General features: G+C 47.7%; 1 protein-coding gene across 3 annotated transcripts in view; it reads left to right on the top strand.

Moving 5' to 3' along the window:
• The window catches only part of PRKAR1B (protein kinase cAMP-dependent type I regulatory subunit beta), a 150,655-nt gene extending 132,536 nt beyond the window's left edge, over positions 1 to 18,119 (top strand). For all 3 annotated transcript variants that reach the window (XM_053277084.1, XM_053277086.1, XM_053277085.1), the window contains 2 exons: positions 15,896 to 15,977; positions 16,397 to 18,119. In XM_053277084.1, coding sequence (XP_053133059.1) covers positions 15,896 to 15,977; positions 16,397 to 16,569 — 255 coding nt within the window. In that variant the 3' untranslated portion in view covers positions 16,570 to 18,119. The remainder of the gene's footprint in view (positions 1 to 15,895; positions 15,978 to 16,396) is intronic.
• The last annotated feature ends 1,772 nt before the right edge of the window (positions 18,120 to 19,891 follow it).

The raw sequence follows: 19,891 nt of genomic DNA on the forward strand, positions 1-19,891 counted from the left end.
TTGAGGGGGGGTGTCGAGTGGGGCCAATTCTGCACTGCCTCTGCCTCTTGGATCCCCCCCGCCTCCCCCCCTCCTCTGCATTCAGCCTTGCTGACTCGGTAGAGGGTGGTGTTCTGCAATGTCTCTGCGCCCAATGTGGCCACTGCGAAGGTCAGTTGCAAATATGAAGAGCTGATGAATAAGCCATTATCGGGGCGGCTTTTTATGTTGACTCAGTGGACATTTCCTGGCTTCAGAGAGAACGGCCGCAGAGAATGGCGGGCTTTGTAGAGCCGAGGAATCTTTAAAATGCAACAGTCCCGTCCCGTCCCCGTCCCCCGCCCCACCCCGCAACGGCGACTTTTACAGCTTTGTCCGCTGGCATGTCTGAGGGAGGAAAACAGAGCCTTCTTGGCATGGGGCCACCCTGCTTGGCACCGCCAAGCCTGGCGTCAGGGTGCATGTTGATTCTGTTGTTTTCCCAGAGAAGCGGATGATGATTTCTCCTGGCCAAAACATCAGCTGTCGCTCAGGTGATTCCTCCGGGTTGGGCACCTCTCGGCCACTTTGGCAGTGCAGGCCCTGAAATAGGTCAGCCGGTTGTCCCGCTTCTGCCAGTTCTGCTGCTTCCTTGGGTGAGGACTCACACTCCACTCAGATCTGCCTCTCTCCTGGGAGGAGCTGGTCCTGTGAGAGTCGTGGTGACGAGCATGAATGGTCCCCTTTGCTCCACAGGGCTTGCAGTGGAATGGGAGTCTACCTATGTGTGCACTCTGAGATCAAGCTCTATATTTGTGAGCACTACATAGGTGGGCTCCCTGGTTTGCATTCGAATGGGGAGAGATCCCAAGTAACCTCCTTGGCAGCATCTCCAATATCTGGAGGCCGGGCCACATGCCCAGCAACATTTTTCTGAGTATCTGCGGGCAAGGAGAGTTGGATCCTGCCTTCCCCCGACCCGGTCGTGTGGATAGCCTTTTTGTGTTTTAAACCAGAAGTTCTGTGCCTCATTCCTGGTTACCCTCCCCTCTCCCTTTCTGTACTTCTCTTCTCTCCTTTGTCGACTCCCTCACTGTTGATGTTCTGATTGTAAGCTCCTTGGGGGTAGTGATATATGTGCCTTTTTGATGATGTGATTCAGGAAAAGGCCGTGACTTGCAAGGAGTGGCAGGGCTCTGGAGAGACCCTCCCGGGCTCTATTTAAGCCCAGGTAGGCAGAGGCCAAGCAGCCACCTAATGGCACAGCAGGGAAGTAGCTTGCCTAGGGAGCAAGAGGTGGCTGGTTCGAATCCCCGCTGGTTTTCCCCAGACTATGGGAAACACCTGTATCAGGCAGCAGCAATCTAGGAAGGTGCTGAAAGGCATCATCTCACACTGTGCGGGAGGTGGCCATGGTCAACCCCTCCTGTATTCTACCAAAGATAACCACAGGGCTCTGTGGGTTCCAGGAGTCGACATCGACTCGACGGCACAACTTTACCTTTAGGCAGAGGCCAGGAAGGGTAGGTGGATTAGCAGCAGTGCGGGAGGCAATTCCTGGGGGGAAGGAGAGAGAACTGGATACCCCATGGCTCCCCTCTTCTCACAGCTATGGGGCTGGGACTGTAGCTCAGTGGCAGAACATCTGCTCTGCCAGCAGAAGGTCCCAAGTTCAATCCCCGCAGCATCTCCAGGGAGGGCTGGGAAAGAGACTCCGTCCTGCCTGCAACTTGGGAGAGCTGCTGCCGGTCAGAGTGGACAGCACTGAACTAGATGGACCAAGGGTCTGACTCGGGATGAGGCAGCTTCCTATGTTCCTGTGTTAAGACCTTTTGGGCGATTGGGGGAGACTGAAAAGGTCCAGTAGGGTTCCCAGCAGCAGGGCAGGGAGGAAGCACGTCATCATCTTCCCCTCCTTTCCCCCTGCTTCCAGGAACCTTGCACCTAATTGATACGAATCACAAGATCCGTTTTCCCCCAGTGCAACATTCTGATTTTTTTAAAAAGAAGAAGAAATTAAAACCGCAGGGTGTGCACAGTCCCGTACTGTGATGGCAAGATGTTTTTAAAAAGCCCACTCTGCCACTGCTTGCTTTTGAAAGAGCAAAGAGAGGAGCAAGGAAAAGGAATTTCCTGGTGATTAATGGCCAGTTGGGTGGAGCCGTGTCTGGGTTCTCACCCGGGCCTTTCATAGGTCCCTTGGAAATGCCCTGTGGCTCCGTGGTTTGCACTGCGCTTCGGCCGTGACGGATCGTCCTTTTGGAGACGCATCGCCGTTTCTTGTGGCTATTTCTGTGCAAGGGCCAGAGCTCACTCGCTTTGTTCTTGCTGCCTCATGAGGGTGCAGCTCTGTAATTTCCAAGTGCGCAGGAATGGGTTGCAGGCCTTGGAAGCCCTCAGAATGAAGGATGAGGGTAATAAAATAACACGGTGCCTGACCCAGTTCCTGGACAGAGGAGGGCAGGGTGGAGCAGAAGGGGAGAGCTGGCCTTGGGGTCGCAAACATGAATGCCCCCCTTTGCTAAGCAGGGTCCACCCTAGTTTGCATTTGAATGGGAAACTCTGTGTGTGAGCACTGTGAGATTTTCCTCTTAGGTTGGAGTCTCTCTCAGCCCTATCTCGGAGATGCTGCCAGGGAGGGAACTGGGAACCTTCTGCATGTAAGCATTTGCAGGTGCTCTTCCCAGAGCGGACCCATCTCCTAAGAGGAATATCTTACAGTGTTCACACATGGCATCTCCCATTCAAATACAAACCAGGGCAAACCTGCTTAGCAAAGGGAACCATTCATTCTTGCTACCACAAGACCAGCTCTCCTGCCTTCCATCCCTCAGGCGGCCAGTTCAAGCCCCACAGGATTCAAGTCCTGGCATGGGATCGTTTTATGATTATGAGAGCAACAGAGATGGAAAGGGTTAGTGACATGGGTTTGTTGAGCTTCAAGCTGTGGTCTTGAAAAGAAAAGATGGGACTTCTTGGAGAGGAACTGATAGTTGCTGCTGGGCAATATGTCTTCCTGGATGCTTCCATTAAGGTGCAAATTGTCTCAGTAATTCCCACCCCACTCCGGTTGATCAGTTAATCACTATGGTCTGGTCTATGCCCCATCATCAGTTCAAATCCATCATCTAATTCTTAGGTAGGCTCTTTGCTTTCTTGTTTTCCCATCAACAGGGCTTTAAATTACATTTTGGGTCCACACAGTCCTTCTCCAAAAGAACATACAATCCCATCATCACAGCACACATTCATTAAACAAACAAACTCAAGCTTTAACTTTGCTTTTAAAAGCAAGTTCCTTGCTCTCATGAGAGTAAAGACAGCCTTGAAAGTGTGTGCAAGTTGCCTGTGAAAGCTCCGGAACTGGTGTGAAAGAGTAGGCCTATTCACACAATTGTTTGAATCTAATATTAAGATGGATTACCAACATTAGTGTGATTGTGTGAACCCATGCCAAGTTGAGCCATAAACCACCTTGGCATGGGTTCACACAATCACTGCAATGTTGGTAAAGGTAAAGTGTGCTGTCGAGTTGATGTCGACTCCTGGTGCCCACAGAGCCCTGTGGTTGTCTTGGGTAGAATACAGGAGGGCTTGACCATTGCCTCCTCCCATGCAGTATGAGATGATGCCTTTCAGCATCTTCCTAGATTGCTGCTGCCCAAGATAGGTGTTTCCCATTGTCTGGGAAACAGACCAGTGGGGATTCGAACTGGAAAACTCTGGCTTGCTAGTCAAGTCATTTCCCCGCTGCGTCATTAGGTGGCTTGCAATGTTGGTAACCCCCATTAAATCTAGATTCAAACAATTCTGTGAATAAGCCTAGTGTGTGCGAGAGAATCAGATTTCCAGTTATCCAAGTATTTTTATTACTGCAGTGACATTGAACTTGACATCGAGAAGTCATGTTGGAAACTTATTTTTTTATTTGTTGATTCCTTTCTTCTCTGCCTTTCCCATAAGCTCAAGGCAACCCAGGCTGGATTCATATGAATCCCAGGGGTACCAGTCAGCTCCAGAGGTCCTTCCTGGCCCCTCTCCTGCTCCCGCCCATCATTCACAAAGCAGCATGTGGCTGTTCAGCTCAATATAATTTACAGTTTCGTTAAGAAGTCACTCACTCTTCCTGTTGCTTGGAAGCTGGTGTCTCCACAGATTGAGAAATGCTTCTTTCATCACATTATTGTCCAATTAATCTTCACGGACCAAGAAAAGAGGGAGTCACTTGGTGGACATCTCTCCAAGAGAGGGTTTTCTTTTGAAATGCAAATGCGAGGCCTGTCTAGGCAACCTCGATTCAAAGGGGTAATCATTCTAACAGGCAAGAAACTGGAATCGGCATGCAGGCAAAGGCAGGAGAAACTGAACTGAAATTGCTTGAAATTACCCTGGTGTAGAGTTTAAATCAAAGCCAGCTGCTGCGTCTTAAGAATTGTTTTTGGTTTTAAAAACATCACCTTGAGGTTGGGTTGAATCTCAGTGCATCTGCTGGAGTTATTAGCCCGCAAGAGTTTCCGAACTTGTAATTTCAGCTGTTATAGCTTCAATAACCACCTTAATTCCAACTAATAACAACCACGAGGCGTAATGTCCGTTAGTGAGTTTTGGTCCATGACCAAGCCCATGACCAAAGAGGATGAAAAATACGTCGCACCATAAATATATTCTGCTCTTCTAGGGCTCCGTCCAGTTGCTGTAGGAGCCAGCAAGAGTTTCCAAAGATTCCAACGTGACTTGGATGCGGCTTTCCTTTGGCTCATGCTAAGTGGTCATTGGGTGTTGTTCTTTTTCATATGCTATCCCACAGCACACAAATAAAATGTTCAGTAGCTTCTTTGGGAAGCCAGAATTCGACTGTGGAGTTGTACTGGAGAACAAGAATGTACGTGCCTATCATAACCCCATTACAACAGGTAGATTTGTGCAAAATAGACAGGTGAACCAGGGCTGCTGCTGCTGCTGCTACAACTATTTACATAGAAAAACAAATAACACATAAATAAGATGGTCGCCGGTCCCCAAAGGAATCATAGAGGCTAGTCTCACAACTGCAGGAAAACGGGCCAAGGGAGCCTAGCCCACTTTCCTGCGGCCGTGTGCTGCAACGGTCGCTGTGCGGCTCCCTGAAGCAAACCACACAGAGTACCCGTCCCCTTAAACGAGGTTAGCAGAGTGAGCGCTCCACTAACCCCGTTCTTCTGATCGTGAGATGCCGTGGCGCAGCTCCACACCGCGGCGACTCACGAGGAGACCCTCCCCCCTGACAGGGAGGCTCCAACAAGCCTCCCGACCTCGGGGGTCTCCCCAGAATGACCCGGGCACTCAAGCAGAGCATCCTGGGGAATCAGGGGGACGGGCGGCCCCCGATCCCCGCGGCCTCTACCGGCTCTGTGACGGAGCCGAGAGTTGTGTGGGCGGCCAATCCGCTTGTGCAGCAATGGTGTAAAGGAATGTTTTATTTGCTGTTTTAATTTGTTTGGGGTCTCAGGACAAAGGCAGATATATACGTGCAAGTCAAAAATAAACAAATATTGTATTTACTAGAATCCAAGGCTTCATGTTCTCCAAGTTCTTTGATGTTAGAAACTGCGGGGGGGGGGGGGGTTGTATTAAATTCAGAATCCTCTTCCTTCTGGGTATAGCTTGTATTTAATCTGTAATTTTTAAGGGGGTCATCTTAAATTCAGAGTAATAGGAACATAGGAAGCTGCCTTATACAGAGTCAGCACCTTTTCACATTAACAAGTTAGTCATCAAACTGTGGGGTGGTCCTCTCCGCTGCCATATTAGTAACACATTTTTTCTGCCATGCCTTAAAACATGAATATTTATAAACTATCTTGCCAACACGTTCTGAGGATGAGGCTGTATAGTATTTGGGTGTAATCCTGCCTTCAGTTATGCATGGGCAAGATCCACCTACTTAGAAACATAGGAACATAGGAAGCTGCCATATACTGAGTCAGACCATTGGTCCCTCTAGCTGAGTATTGTCTACCCAGACTGGCAGCGGCTTCTCCCAGGCTGCAGGCAAGAGTCTCTCCCAGCCCTGCCTTGGAGGTGCTGCCAGGGAGCCCTCTGGAGCCCTCTGCATTCAAGCGTGCAGGTGCTCTTCCCAGAGCGGCCCCATCCCCTAAGGGGAATCTCTTACACTGCTCACACATTTGGAGCTCATTGTCATGATTGGAGAAAGGGCGCGGACGGGACGAGGGAAGGAAGCTGCGAAAAGCTTACCTCCCTCACAGACCATCCCGTCCATGTTGCTGGGTGGCTGGATCGGCTGCCAGACGATTGCCGGCTTCTGCCGGTAGCAGGGAAGAAGCAGGGAGGTTTGCGGGCCAGGAGGCCCCCAGAGCTTCCATAATGCAAGTGTGTGAGTGTGCGATACATTATGGGAAACCTCCCGATGTCAGTCGGGAGGCTACTTGTGTGTAGGTGCTGCACGAAGCCACTCAGCACCAACACACGAATATTTAGCCAGCTTTTGGGGCACCCTCTTTAAGTCCCTCTTAAAGTCTGTAGAGTCATCTTCTATTTAAATAAATAAATAAATAAATAAATAAATAAATAAATAAATAAATAAATATGGAGAGAGAGAAAGAGAGAGCGCTATAGTAACACTACTACTACTACCACCACTACCACTACTACAGTAGTATAATTGTAATAAATTAACTGAGTGTTTTAAAAAAAAACACAAATTCTAGGAAGATGTTACCAGGAGTTACAATGACAAATCGTCCAGTCATATCGGATAGCTCAGGTTACATAAGTCAACCTTGAAATCAGAAGGCCAAAATGTGCATCCAAATGCCAGAAGACATTTCAAGTAGAAAATACAAACTGCATTTGTGTGGCATCTCCCCCCCGCCCCCCCCCCCCCACGCCCTCTTTGGCAAAGCTGGGCTTTTGAAATGGCAGGCAGGCAGGCAAACCAGGAAATGTATCGTTTATTGTGCTAATTCACAGGAGAATTGCCGGAAAATAACTCCGCATGAAGCATTTTCAAGCTTTCAAAAACGCTTTGCAAGGGTTATCTTGATATAATCATGTGAACCCTGGTGTGCATATGGAGGAGGCCAAAATGGGGCTGTAGCTCAGTGGAAGAGTGCCTGCTTTACACACAGCAGCTTCCAGGTTCCATCCCTGTCTTCTCCAGACCTTGGAGAGCTGCTGCCAACCAGTGTACACAATACTGAGCTGGAATGACCAAGGGTCTGACTCAGTATAAGGCAGCTTCCTTTGCTCCTTCCTATGCCAGTGTCTACCTCATGAGTTCAATGCAGAGTCGAACTGGGGCCTTCTTGATTCGTAGCACAATCTCTTCGGCACTACCCTGCGCCAGATCTCTGGTGCCGAACTGTCTTGCATCTCCCTTCCTCACATCTTTGTGGCCTTTCCCCTGCTCAACTGCTCCTTCCACCCTCCCCACCCCGCCCCCTGCAACAATATCCCTCTAGTAGGAACCAGCAGGGGTGCCACATGGGTCTCTTAAATTCATAAGCGATGACTCTTCCATTCAGAGGTTTCTTTGATGGTTCAGGCGACTCATTGCTCATGCACTGCAAGGAACTAGAAGAGTCAGGGTGTGAAGAGAGTTTACAGGAAAAGCTGCAGGAAGGAAAATGTGGCCCCTGATGCTGTGCCCCTTTTCCACACGGGTGGCCAAAGTGGAAGGCCACATGGTGGAAGTTGCTGCTACTACTACTACTACTACTACTACTACTACTACTACTACTATTTATATACTGCCTTGCAACAAAAGTTTCCAAAGTGGTTTACAGGGGAAAATAAATACATCAGATGGTTCCCTGTCCGCAAAGGGCTCACAGTCTAAAAAGAAACAGAAGGTAGAGCCCTGCAACAGCCACTGGAGGGATGCTGTGCTGGGGTTGGATAGGGCCAGTTGCTCTCCCCCTGCTCAGTAGAAGAGTCGCCACTTTGAAAGGTGCCTCTTTGCTTGGTTAGCAGGATGCTCTGCTGCCATTTGGGTTCGAGGCAAGCCCTTGTCCCATTAAATGGTTTTGCTTGGGAAGAGCAATAAAGACCTGCATGCTTAGAACAAGGCCGTAAGAGCAACCTTGCTAGATCAGGCCAGGCCGGCATCCTGTTTCCCACAGTGGCCCAGCAGATGCCTCTGGGAAGCCCACAGGCTCTCCCGCTCTCTCTCTCTCTCCTGCTGTTGCAGCAACTGGAATTCGGAGGCATCCTGCCTCTGAGCCTGGAGGTAGCCTTTAGCCAGAAGGTCTAGCAGCCGTCAATAGACCGCCCTCCATGAATTTGTCTAAGCTCCACTTAAAGCCACCCACGATGGTGCCCATCACCACATTCTGTGGCAGAGAATTCCATAGACTGACGAGGCACTGTGCAAAGAGTGAGGAAGGTAAATGCTTGACTAACAAGCAGAAGGCTGCCAGTTTGAAGGTTGCCGGTTTGCTGCTACTATATCGGGCAGCAGCAATCTAGGAAGATGCTGAGAGGCATCATCTCCTACTGCGCGGGAGGCGGCCATGGTCAACCCCTCCTGGATTCTACCAAAGACAACCACAGGGGTCTGTGGGCGCCAGGAGTCGACACTGACTTGATGGCACACTTTACTTTAGAGAGTGAGGAGAGCTGGTCTTGTCAAACAGGGCCTTTAAATTCAGGGAGAGATGTTCCATTTGTGCTGCCAGTGCAGCATGGGCCAGCTTTGGTCCCAAACAGGGCTGCGTGGCCCTGCTTGGGAGCAAAATAATGTCCCCCATGTCTGACATCAGACGCGAGGGGTGTGTCTGGGGCCGCAAGGCGCGGCCCCTGCAGGTGGTGGCCCAGGTTCTTTGAACCTGTTTGCCCAAATTGTGGCTCCGCGCCTGGAGCCAATAGCAAAGCATAACTGAGCCATTTTTGGAAGGGCAGTATATAAATCAATCAATCAAACAAACAAACAAACAAAATTAATAAATATTCCTCCGACATACCAAAAATATGTCAACAAGTAGTACATAGAGTCAGCGTAATTAGGATTTTACAGCATTCTGGACGTCTTCCATGCTTTCAAAATGGAACATTTTTTTATTTTTTTGTAAAGCAAACCAAAGGAACACCTCATGCCTTCTGAAGGGATGCAAGTTCGCAGGCTGTAAATCTTAATTCATTGCTAATATCCTAAATTATGGCACCATAAAGACGCCGTACATTTTTGCACAGCACATTGCCAGTGCATCTGAAAGCCATTAATATATACTCCGAACAGCGGCAAAACAAGCCATGAAGAAGTGGCGAGGTGGGGGTGAGGAGGCGAACAGGTGCAACGAGGCAGGCAGGGAGGGGGGCAGAGATGCCGGAGAAGCTGTTAGGGCAGACGGTCCTCAGGTCAGGGGTTCCTGTTGTCCTTTGCAACACAATGCTCATATTTAATCGGAGGAGGGAAGGAGAAGAGGTTACAAGATATCAGTTGCTGTGAAGAGAGGGACCCTCTGGTGCTCTACGGAATTCCTGAGACCACTCAAGATTGATCTTTTCAGCCCCCCAAACATTTATTAACCTGGAGGGCTCGTCTTTCTGCTTTCAGAGCTGTCCTGCTGCAGTGGAGTGAGGTCAAACAAAAGTCCTTCAGAAACTCACCCGGCACATCACTTCTTTAAATGTCAAGAACACGAGTGATTCTTAACGGAGCAATACCCAGTCTCCAGCTGCTCCTGTTTACCAGGGAAAGCCTCTGTTTCCTGCAATCTGCCCCTGATAAATCATTGCCCCTGTTTTTGACTCTTGGGTCTGCCTTGTTCAGATTCGTCCCCAGCTTTGGAACGAGGTAGGAGGGAAAGGGCCCCCCCCACCCGGCTGGGGCTTGTCAGACAAGCAAGCTCCCTGCCTCCGAAAGCCTTGCTTTCATCGAACTAGGTTAGGGGGCTTCACCTGCCTTGACAATAATCGTGAGAACAGCTGTAGCATTTGTTGATTTATTGGCGGAGGTGGATTCTAATCAGTGGGATTGTAAGTTGAAGGCACACTTACTTTTTGAAGTTATTTTGGATCTGGGATAGTGCTGTGATAGGAAGTTTTTCCAAAAGATGCCAGTTAAGATAATCTTTCCTTCGGAGAACGAGGGGTAGTTTTTTATTAGATTGTAAGTTATCTCATATTCCCTTCAGTATCTCACAAAGACTCCTCTGTTGAGTGGCTGTATATACATTTAAAATTATTTTTATTTATTTATTTTGTTTTTACACTTATATCCCGCTCTTTCTTTGAGTTGCTCAGAGCGGTTTGCATGGTTATTTCTATCCTCACAACAACCCTGTGAGGTAGGTTAGGCTGAGAGAGACATGACTAGCCCAGAGTTACCCAGTGAGTTTCATGGTTGAATAGGGGATTTGAACTCAGGTCTTCCTGGTTCTAGTCCAGCACTTTAACCAGCTGATGAATCAACTAGGGAAGAATTTCCGTCGTCTTCCCATTTTTTAAAACAAGTCTGGTTGGTGATAAGGCAGATTATGGGTCAATGCTGCTTCTTCAAGTGATCTTGCGTGGACACCCAAAGCACAGACCACGCTGAGAAAGTGTGACTCATGAGTGACTTGTGAGCATTCCACAGGTGAATGCTGGCAGTGGGTCTTGGGTGGGTGGTGGGGAGAAAGCTTTTGCATCCATATGTAGGGCTGACCGGAAGAGCCTGAACCCAGATGCTAATTTAATGGTAGACCTTTTCAATGCAGCATAAAGCCAGTGGAGCCTATGGGGCAATACTATTTTTTGTAGTCCCTAGTATATGACCGGTAGCTTCATGCTTCAGGGTTGCAGGCCTGGTGTGTTTTTACCCTCCAGGGTCACAGCAGGGACGCAACGCAGCCGACACAGAGGGGAGTGGTTTTGTCTTTCTTGCCCCTCATCCTGCCTTTTTTAAACATCAGCTCCCACTCCTGCAAGCTGTTTCCACCTTCCTCTATTGCTTGTCTGAGCAAGTAACAACCTCTTCCCCAATCCGCACTAGTTAGCCGCCCTTTGCGTTCCAAATGGAAATCATACACTGCTCCTGCTATTCCAGTTTCTCACATAACTGAATATTGGACCCAAATTGATTTTATTCCCCATTCCTCCTGCCTTCTGTTACAAGGAGTGTCTTCCATCTTTTTGTGGTTGACTGTCTAGATCACCCATCTGGGGGAATAACCACATGAGGGTTCAGCAATGTAGGATTAGGAAAGTATCCTTGATTTCTTATAAAAGAACGCTGCCCCCCCGCCCCCGGTTATTGCATCCGTCTAAGTAAGTCTGTCACCTTAAGTGGTGCAGTGGGGAAATGCTTGATTAACAAGCAGAAGGTGGCCGGTTTGACTCCCTGCTGGTACTATATCGGGCAGCAGCGATATAGGAAGGTGCTGAAAGGCATCATCATCTCCTACTGTGCTAGAGGAGGCCATGGTCAACCCCTCCTGTATTCTACCAAAGACAACCACAGGGCTCTGTGGGCACCAGGAGTCGAAATCGACTTGACGGCACCCTTCACCTTTACTTTAAGTAGCTCTATCTATCTAAGACGTTTAAGAGAACATCTTCTTCGTTATGAACCCTGCCGCCCATTGAGATCATCTGGGGAGTCCTGTCTGCAGCTGCCACCAGTTCATTTGGTGGCTGCTCAGGGACGGGCCTTCTCCGTTGCCGCCCCTTGGCTTTGGAACGCGCTCCCTGCTCAAATAAGAGCTTCCCTATCTCTGACAACTTTTCAAAAGTCTTTAGAGACACGTTTGTTCACCCAAGCTTTTGAACTAGACTTGTGGTTTTAAATTGTTTTAATGTTTGTTTTGTTTCATTTACATGGTTGTACAAATCAATAGGGTGTGTGGCCATGGGGGCATGGTGGCTGGGGGGGGCATGGTTAGTGAGGCTGTCATGGAGATCGGCTGCACTTCTAAATTTGCGGAGACACCCTCGTATTCCATTGCACTAGGAGTGACACAGGAATATGCTTACTAGTGGAGACACCAGCAAAATAAATCGAGGAGGGTTGCACAGAAGTGGCAAAGTGCATTTATGGCTGTGTCCCAAACATTAGATTTCTGAAACAAGAAGGGGGGGGGAATCCACTTGTCTGGGGGGTGTTTGCCCCCACCCCACCCCTGCCCTCCCCAGTGATGTTTGCTCTGGTTCAAAGAATCCTAGCTAGTTTCCTATTTCTGCATTCTGGCTTAGAGTGGCCATGTCCCCCAAGTTCTGGGTTAAAATCACCCGGATTTTAAGCATCTCACCCACATTGCTTAGCCCAACCAGATTCTCCCAGATTTCAGCTTTCATTTAAAAAGTAAAATAAAAATCTAAGCTCCGCTTCCTTGTAGAAGCGGAGTTATGGAGCCAAACGTGCAGTCACTATTCTGCTCAGAAATTATTTTCCAGCCAGTTTACATAATAGGCATATTAGGCACCCGGAGCCAGCGTGGTGTAGTGGTTAGAGTGCTGGACTAGGACCAGAGAGAGAGACCTGAGGGAGACCCAAGTTCAAATCCCCATTCAGCCATGAGACTCGCTGGGTGACTCTGGGCCAGTCACTTCTCTCTCAACCTAACCTGCTTCACAGGGTTGTTGTGAGGAGAAACCTAAGTATGTAGTACACCGCTCTGGGCTCCTTGGAGGAAGAGTGGGGTATAAATGTAAAAATAAATAAAATAAATTTAAAAATTGGGAAGCCAGAATATGGCAACCCTATAATCTGGCTTCATTTGAAACATGTTGCTTAACTGAACAGCACTAAGTTGCACTGAAGTGCATTATGCTGTTATTTCACCAACACTCACCAAGGAGCCTCACTCACTGAGAAAACCATGGGTGAAGGATGGCCACCCAGGTAGAGTCTGTGGGCTCCTGAGTACTTTCTGTCATATGCTTGAGTTGATCTTTGTAAAAGGTTTGTGAGATATTTAGCAAAGTCAGAAGCTGCAGGGGCTTGGAAACTTCAGTGTTTGTGTATTACTGAGTCACAGCAGCTTCTGGTTGGGTGCGTTATCAGTGTTTCTACAACTGGACTTTGCATCCTCCACGGATGGAATAACATGGATTCAATGAGACAGAAGATTCTACAGGATTTATTCAAAAAGTAAACGAGAGAGTGTCTGTTGGTGATTAATTATAAGCATCCTCTCCTTTGTGCCCTGGAGAGGACTGTATTTCCAGGAGGGTCACCCTTTGGCAGGGAGGACTCCAGGAAGTCATCGCGGAGTGCAGCAAAGCGATATAATCTGTTCTCGCATCTGCTTCCTGGTGTCAGGAGATCAGCAGCTTTCTTTGGGTCCCTGGTAGACCTGTTCTTGCTGAAGAGAGGCAGAAAAATGTGGCTGTTTTTTTAAAAAAAACACCCCAAGAATGGGAAAATATGTATCTGGAAGAGGCATTGCTTTCAGCTGCCAAGTGAATTTTTACTGTGGAGGCTGGCCATTTCTGCCCTTCTCCAACAGATATCACAGAATCTCTTGGATCCAAAAGGCAGGCAGCCATGGAGTGGCAGACAAAATTGCTCTTGAAAACTCCCTGTTACTGAAGTCTTATATCGTGGGAGAGGGGAGGGAGGGAGGGAGGGAGGATGCCCCCAAAGTGCTGTAAGTGGCACAAGAGGCCTAGGGAAAGTGGCATTGGGCAGAAAGCATGTTGGAGACCAGACAGGATGGAGAGTTGTGGATTTATTTAGTTTTCTGGCAAACGGTGGGCATGCCAGCTCCTCTCCCCTCCTCTCCCACACCTTTTATCTGTAATAAATATTCAGAAATGACATTGAGACGTGGAGGAGTTTTTATCTTTCCCAGAACATGCAGACTAACAATTTGACACTCTTCCTCCCCCCTCTTTCTAACACACACACACACACACACACACACACTGCATGTGTGGAGGCCATCTGAGCTGGTCTTGTGGTAGCAAGTATGACTTGTCCCCTTAGCTAAGCAGGGTCCACCCTGGTTGCATATGAATGGGAGACTAGATGTTGGTGCTGGTGTGCAAGCAGAGCATGGCTAGACAGCAGGATTCAGCTCCAGAATCACCTTCAACCTTCTGAAAGACAGCAGCAGCTGAGGTCGCTTGGGCTTCAGGCAACAATCTCCTGGGCGCTTTCCAGACTAGCTGCTCAACAGCAGCAAAATGCCTCCATCCGGGCAAGTCGCATTTGAAATGTAAACAGCAGGGGGAGCAATCTTGCGGAAACGAACAACCGGGAAAAACAGCAACTTTTTCACTCCGGATATATGACGTCCTAGCTCTCTATCGAAGTGATTAAATTCAAAACAAGGCATTGGAAATGTGTATGGCACCCTGCTGTCCACGTAGGGACTGCGGTGACACAACGCAGGAAGTGTGGAAGCACACTTCCGAGATACGACGTGACCCGGTTGCAGGGTCTAATCTGAAAAGCATCCAGGTGGCTCTGGAAAATAAGCTGGGGGATTTTATCCCTTGATATTATAAAAAATATTGCTAGGGGGGAATACTGGGCAAAAACGGTCTCCAAGTATAGCTTCAGGCAGAGCTGGCTGACCCAGTATACCAGTTTTAGTTCTACAGCAGCCACCTGTGTGAGTGGTTGGACCCTTGTGATTGGCCCTTCTGGCCTGGCCTGGAGTTTCCAGGATTGGGCATCAATCTCCAGGTGACCCTTGAGAGCAAGCCTGGAGATCTTAATGGCGTGGGGGGGGGGACATTGGTGGAATGGGGGCGGCGGAATCTCTAGGTATAGCTCCAGCCAGAGTTGGCAGCCCTGACAACAAGCCAGTCACCTGCCTCATAGGAACATAGGAAACTGCCATATACTGAGTCAGACCATTGGTCTATCTAGCTCAGTATTGTCTTCACAGACTGGCAGCGGCTTCTCCAAGGTTGCAGGCAGGAATCTCTCTCAGCCCTATCTTGGAGAAGGCAGGGAGGGAACTTGGAACAGAGATGCTCTTCCCAGAGCGGCTTCATCCCCTGAGGGGAAGATCTTGCAGTGCTCACACATCCAGTCTCCCATTCAGATGCAACCAGGGCAGACCCTGCTTAGCTAAGGGGACAAGTCATGCTTGCTACCACCAGACCAGCTCTCCAGGCCTCCAGCCTGAGTGAGGGATTGCAGAGGATACACAACAAGGGAAGCTTTGGCACAACTCCAGGCAGCCCCTGGGTGGCGAAGACACTCCTGAGGAATGATCAACATCTCTGGAGAGTTATTCCTGTGTGCCTGGGGAGAGCAGTAGGCATCCATTGGGCTGCAGCTGGGCATGGCAGCCAAAATGTGTGCACCTGCATGGCACCCTGTAGACTCCGTGCTTAGCTGGCATGATTCCCTGAGCATAAGGCTTGCCCAGACAGCAAGGCTCCTCGTGACCGAGGCAGGGTGTCGCTTCAAATGTAGAGATTCCTTTTTTACCCCATGTGAATGAGCAAAATAAAGCCCCATGCTCATGCCTGTGTTTATGGTTGCTACCTGCTAAAATCCTATCAGGTTTGAACTAAATACAATACAGGTGGATCTCCTTACTCACGGATTCGTTATCCGCAGCTTCGCGTATCTGTGGTTGGGGAAATGACACCCAACCTTGGCATACGCCAGGGGCAGGGTGGACACACGCTGACCTTGCATATCCATGGGTCAAGGGTGGCCAGAAATAAGCATGGAAGTAATTTTTGGCCACCTTTTTAGGACTCGGAGCCACAAAATTCCCCCCCTTTTAAAAAAAAGTGGGAAAAGCTCGGTTTTTGGCCAATTTTCAGCCGTTTGGGGGCACAACGCGACTCGGGGGGAGCAGCAGAGACAGGTAAGGAGCCCCCCCCCAATTGGCCATTTTCCAGGTATTTTCTGCCAATTTGGGGACATTTTCAGCCGAAAATGGTTGACTGGGAATAAGGAGGTCCACCTGTGTTACCTAGCTGTCTATATGTGAGTGTGTATATATATAAAATATGTGGTGACATGAATCCCTTTGACCATGTTTTCCAGGGCACGGCTTCTGTCCTTCAGCGTAGGTCTGATAACGAGGAGTATGTGGAAGTTGGACGGCTTGGGCCATCAGATTATTTTGGTAAGCATTGTTTCATTTCAGTGTGGAAACGTTTAGAAAGACAAGCAAATGTCGATCTATTACTTCCATGCAAGACTTGGCCACGCCATTTTGTTATGCAGACTGGATTCTACCAGTCCCTGGATGCAGAGAGCCTGATTTTTTCCAAGGAGAAGTAGACTCCCAGTGTAAGGCTTTGAAGGAGACCTTTCCTACAAAGGATATGGGCAACCTTAGCATTAGGGGTGAAAGAAAAGGTAAGAAGCAGCTCAAGCGAAAGAATGGGGAAAGACCATAGCTTAAAGGTGAGGGCAAGAATGTTGGCTGAAAGCGACAAAGGGGAAGTCAGAAGAGAAAATGGCGGTCTTCACTATGGTCAATGCAATGGGCAAGGCGTATAATCCTCGGATACATGATGGTACATTTCTTCCTGCTTCTAGGGGAGATAGCACTTCTGCTCAACCGGCCCCGGGCTGCCACCGTGGTGGCACGCGGGCCCCTGAAGTGCGTCAAGCTGGATCGACCTCGCTTCGAACGAGTCCTTGGCCCTTGTTCGGAAATCCTCAAGAGGAACATCCAGAGATACAACAGTTTCATTTCCCTCACCGTCTAAGTTCTTTCTGTCATGGCCTTTTTATGTCAAAACGTGTGCACTTAAAATTCAACCCGTGCCATTCCATAGCTTTACAATGAAAACGTGCATTTTATGTATATTTTTTTCATGGTCATGTCAGGTGTCTGGATATCCATTTGTCACTGTTTAAAAAGGGGTAGACCACAGAGATCTGGATTCAAGAGGCTTTGGGGAACCAGTGGGAATTGTCCGATTTAATTACATTCCAAATTGTCCTCAGCACTGCCCCCTTCCGCCCCAGGCCATTTTAATCATACATTTTTAAACATCAGAAGCCATGTACGTACCTATTTCAGCACGGACGTGAGCTGGTTTTGCTGAAATGCCAGTTTAAGCCATGTTTTGTTAAACTGCAAACACAAATGTTTATTTACTACTTGAATATTTAGCTTTTAATGCTCTTTTAAATTGACTGTTTTCCAAGGTCCTGTATCACAACAATGCTTATTCTAGTGAGGATATGTTAATGAAGACAACTTCAGTCCAATTCAGTAAGATGACTTTCCCCCCAGTACAAACTTGATCAAAGTGTGCATTGAAGCACTTAATAAGCTAGGCATTCGTATTGCCAGTTGGTGAGAAGAATCTTGCAACTCCAATCCAGAGTGGAAATGCAACAAGATTCTTCTCACTGCTCAGCAGGAAAACTCAGATATCTGGTTCAGCAAATTGTTAATATGCACATTGTGGTCAGCTACCCATTGGCAAATTGTCATCTGTATGGATGGATGTGAAACCCGGAAGAGGGTTTTAAATGACCGATTTATGTCTTTAACACCTGCAGAATTTGTTTCTTTGCATCCTCAGCGTGGGTTTTGTAACTATTTGCAAATATCCACAATCAAATCTGATACTTAAAAAGCCAGGAAATGTGTTGAATTCTCACAACGCTTCATCTCAGCACTACTTCAAGAGAAAAACTTGTGTTTAGATTTTAGTTAGGTTTCCCATCAGTCAGACTCTCTGGATTTAACACCCTGATCAAGTTGCCCTTGAATATGTTACTCCACTTCTATACAGCAAGCACGGTCCAGTAGAAAATTCTCTTTGGCATTCCCCATCAGGATTTCTTAAAGACACCAAGAGGCCCAGGGCCTGAATAGTCATTGACGCCTGCTCTGGTCTTGCCTTTTTCATGACTTGGAGGGTACTCTTTGCCCCCCAAAGGGTGTGAACCCCATTGAACTGAATGGAAGCTGCACAACAGAAGTGTCCCATTCATTCATTTCAATGGGGCTTGCCCAGCATTGTGCATTTCTGCTGCAGTGTGTTGTCTCACCTCAATTTCACACCACGATCCTATATTGCAACTAGTGTTTCCGATTTATTTCCACCCACTTTCATAGGTCTTTGTAATCTGTATTTATTGTTCTTATTTACAACCTTGATTATAGTTTTTGCATGTGTTACGAAATGTGGAAAAACAGATGCTGTGTTAGATAACTGGTAATTTATTGGCACCCAATGAAAAATCATTTTTAAAAATCAACTCGATATCATCAACCTCAGATAAAACTCATTTCTGTGAACTGTTTTGGTATTCTGTTCTGCGTAGATTTTTTTTCTTTAAAAAAAACACAAAAAGGCTTTTTAAAAAGTTAATATGTGATCGCTCCTTTTGTTCTGCTTTTTGCACTTCTGTGGCTGTATTGGTAGCAGGTGACACACGCAGGAAACTTCTGATCATTGCTGCTTTGTAGGGAGTATCGGACTTTTCCAGTGCAAGGATTTACAGATATTCAAAGACTGGACACAATTCAATGAAAGTTGGATGCATTTAACCTATACTAGACCCTTAAAAAGGCACTGAGCTGTCACTGCTCTGTGGGTTGCAGCCAAAGTTTTCATTCTGGGAATGGAAGAAACTTTATGGACTCCTTCCACTTCCATATGCAGAACTCTTCTGTTCACGGAATGAAAACTCTGGGTGCAAACCTGTGTCTCCTCCCTCTCTCTTCCTCGTCACATCTTATGAGCAAACAACATATGATGTGATATAACATCCAGCCACCTGGGATTAGTTTTGGGGAAAGGCAAAAGATAAATGCCAGTAATAAATAGGGAACGAATCGATATAATCGTTGCGCGTCTCCTCATCCTCGCCTCGTATTATTGGCTTGCAGGGTTCATGAGCTGGAAGATAAACCCGACCTCCACAATGATTCATGGGGCTGGTGTGGAGCTTCAGTCAAAGCTTCAGACTCTGCACAGTCATCCTGGCACCATGTGGAGATTATCATTCTCACTATGTAGTGTTGCACTTTGCCCAGTAGCCAGAGGCGCTCTTACCCCTGGACTTCAGGGCTGAAGTCTGGGGTCTCCACACCTCCTGGGGCCCTCCAAATCCTCTTTAGTCTGTCCTGGGTGGTATGGCCCTCAAGAACCTGTGTGTTAAAAAATGATGCTTAACTTGCAACAGTGGGGCCTCCAAAGGCCTTTAAGTCCAGGCTCCAAAATTATCTAGGTGCACCTCTTCCAGTAGTGGTACATTTTGGGGTTCTTTAAGGGAAACTGAGACCTCCTGAGCCTCTGAACCATCTTGGACGGCGTACTCAGAGTATCTGGGAGTTTTGCCCTTCCCAGCGTTTTCCCCCTAGAGAAGGCTTAAGAGAAGGCTCCACCTCCCTTGAAAGGCCCTCCCAGCACTCAGAAAAGTGCAGTCCTGTGCAGCGGTCAGCCCAGTGGGAAATGGCTCTGACATGGAAGGGTTTTTGCCAAAGTGGCCCCCGCTTGAAAAACAGTGACGATCATTCTGTTTGGTTACAAGTAGGTCTGCCACCTGCTTAAAGCAAGTCGATTGATCAGATGAGTTTGAGTCAGTCGATTAATTAAATTTGCACATGATTTAAAACAATAGTTCTGATGCAAGAAGCATCCTTGAAAAGAAAATTGCCCGGTTTTGCACGCGTGTGTGAATAGCCTCATTGTTAAAGGCATCCTTCATATGACATCGTTTCAGAAGATGCATTCCCATCTGTTCAAGAGGGGAGGGAATATATTTTTTAATATGGTGTTTGCCATCTGCAATTTGTACTTGTATTAAACAGTACATTTTTTAAAAGGAGAAATCTGTTACTCGATTAATCAGGGCATCTTTTTCATTGATTAAACATTTTTAAGATGATAATTGGTTTAATTTTAGCTGATTAAACATTACAGTTTTCATTACAAGGAAGACATAACAGTGACAGCTTCATGTGTTTTGAATAATCTAGTTTAGTCTTGAAGCAGTTTTGTGGATAGCCACTCATCACATCACCTGTGATGGTTCAGAATCATTTCCAAGTGATTGTGCAGAGTT

This window comes from Hemicordylus capensis, chromosome 13, assembly GCF_027244095.1.
Source record: "Hemicordylus capensis ecotype Gifberg chromosome 13, rHemCap1.1.pri, whole genome shotgun sequence".
NCBI classification, from domain to species: Eukaryota; Metazoa; Chordata; class Lepidosauria; order Squamata; family Cordylidae; genus Hemicordylus; species Hemicordylus capensis.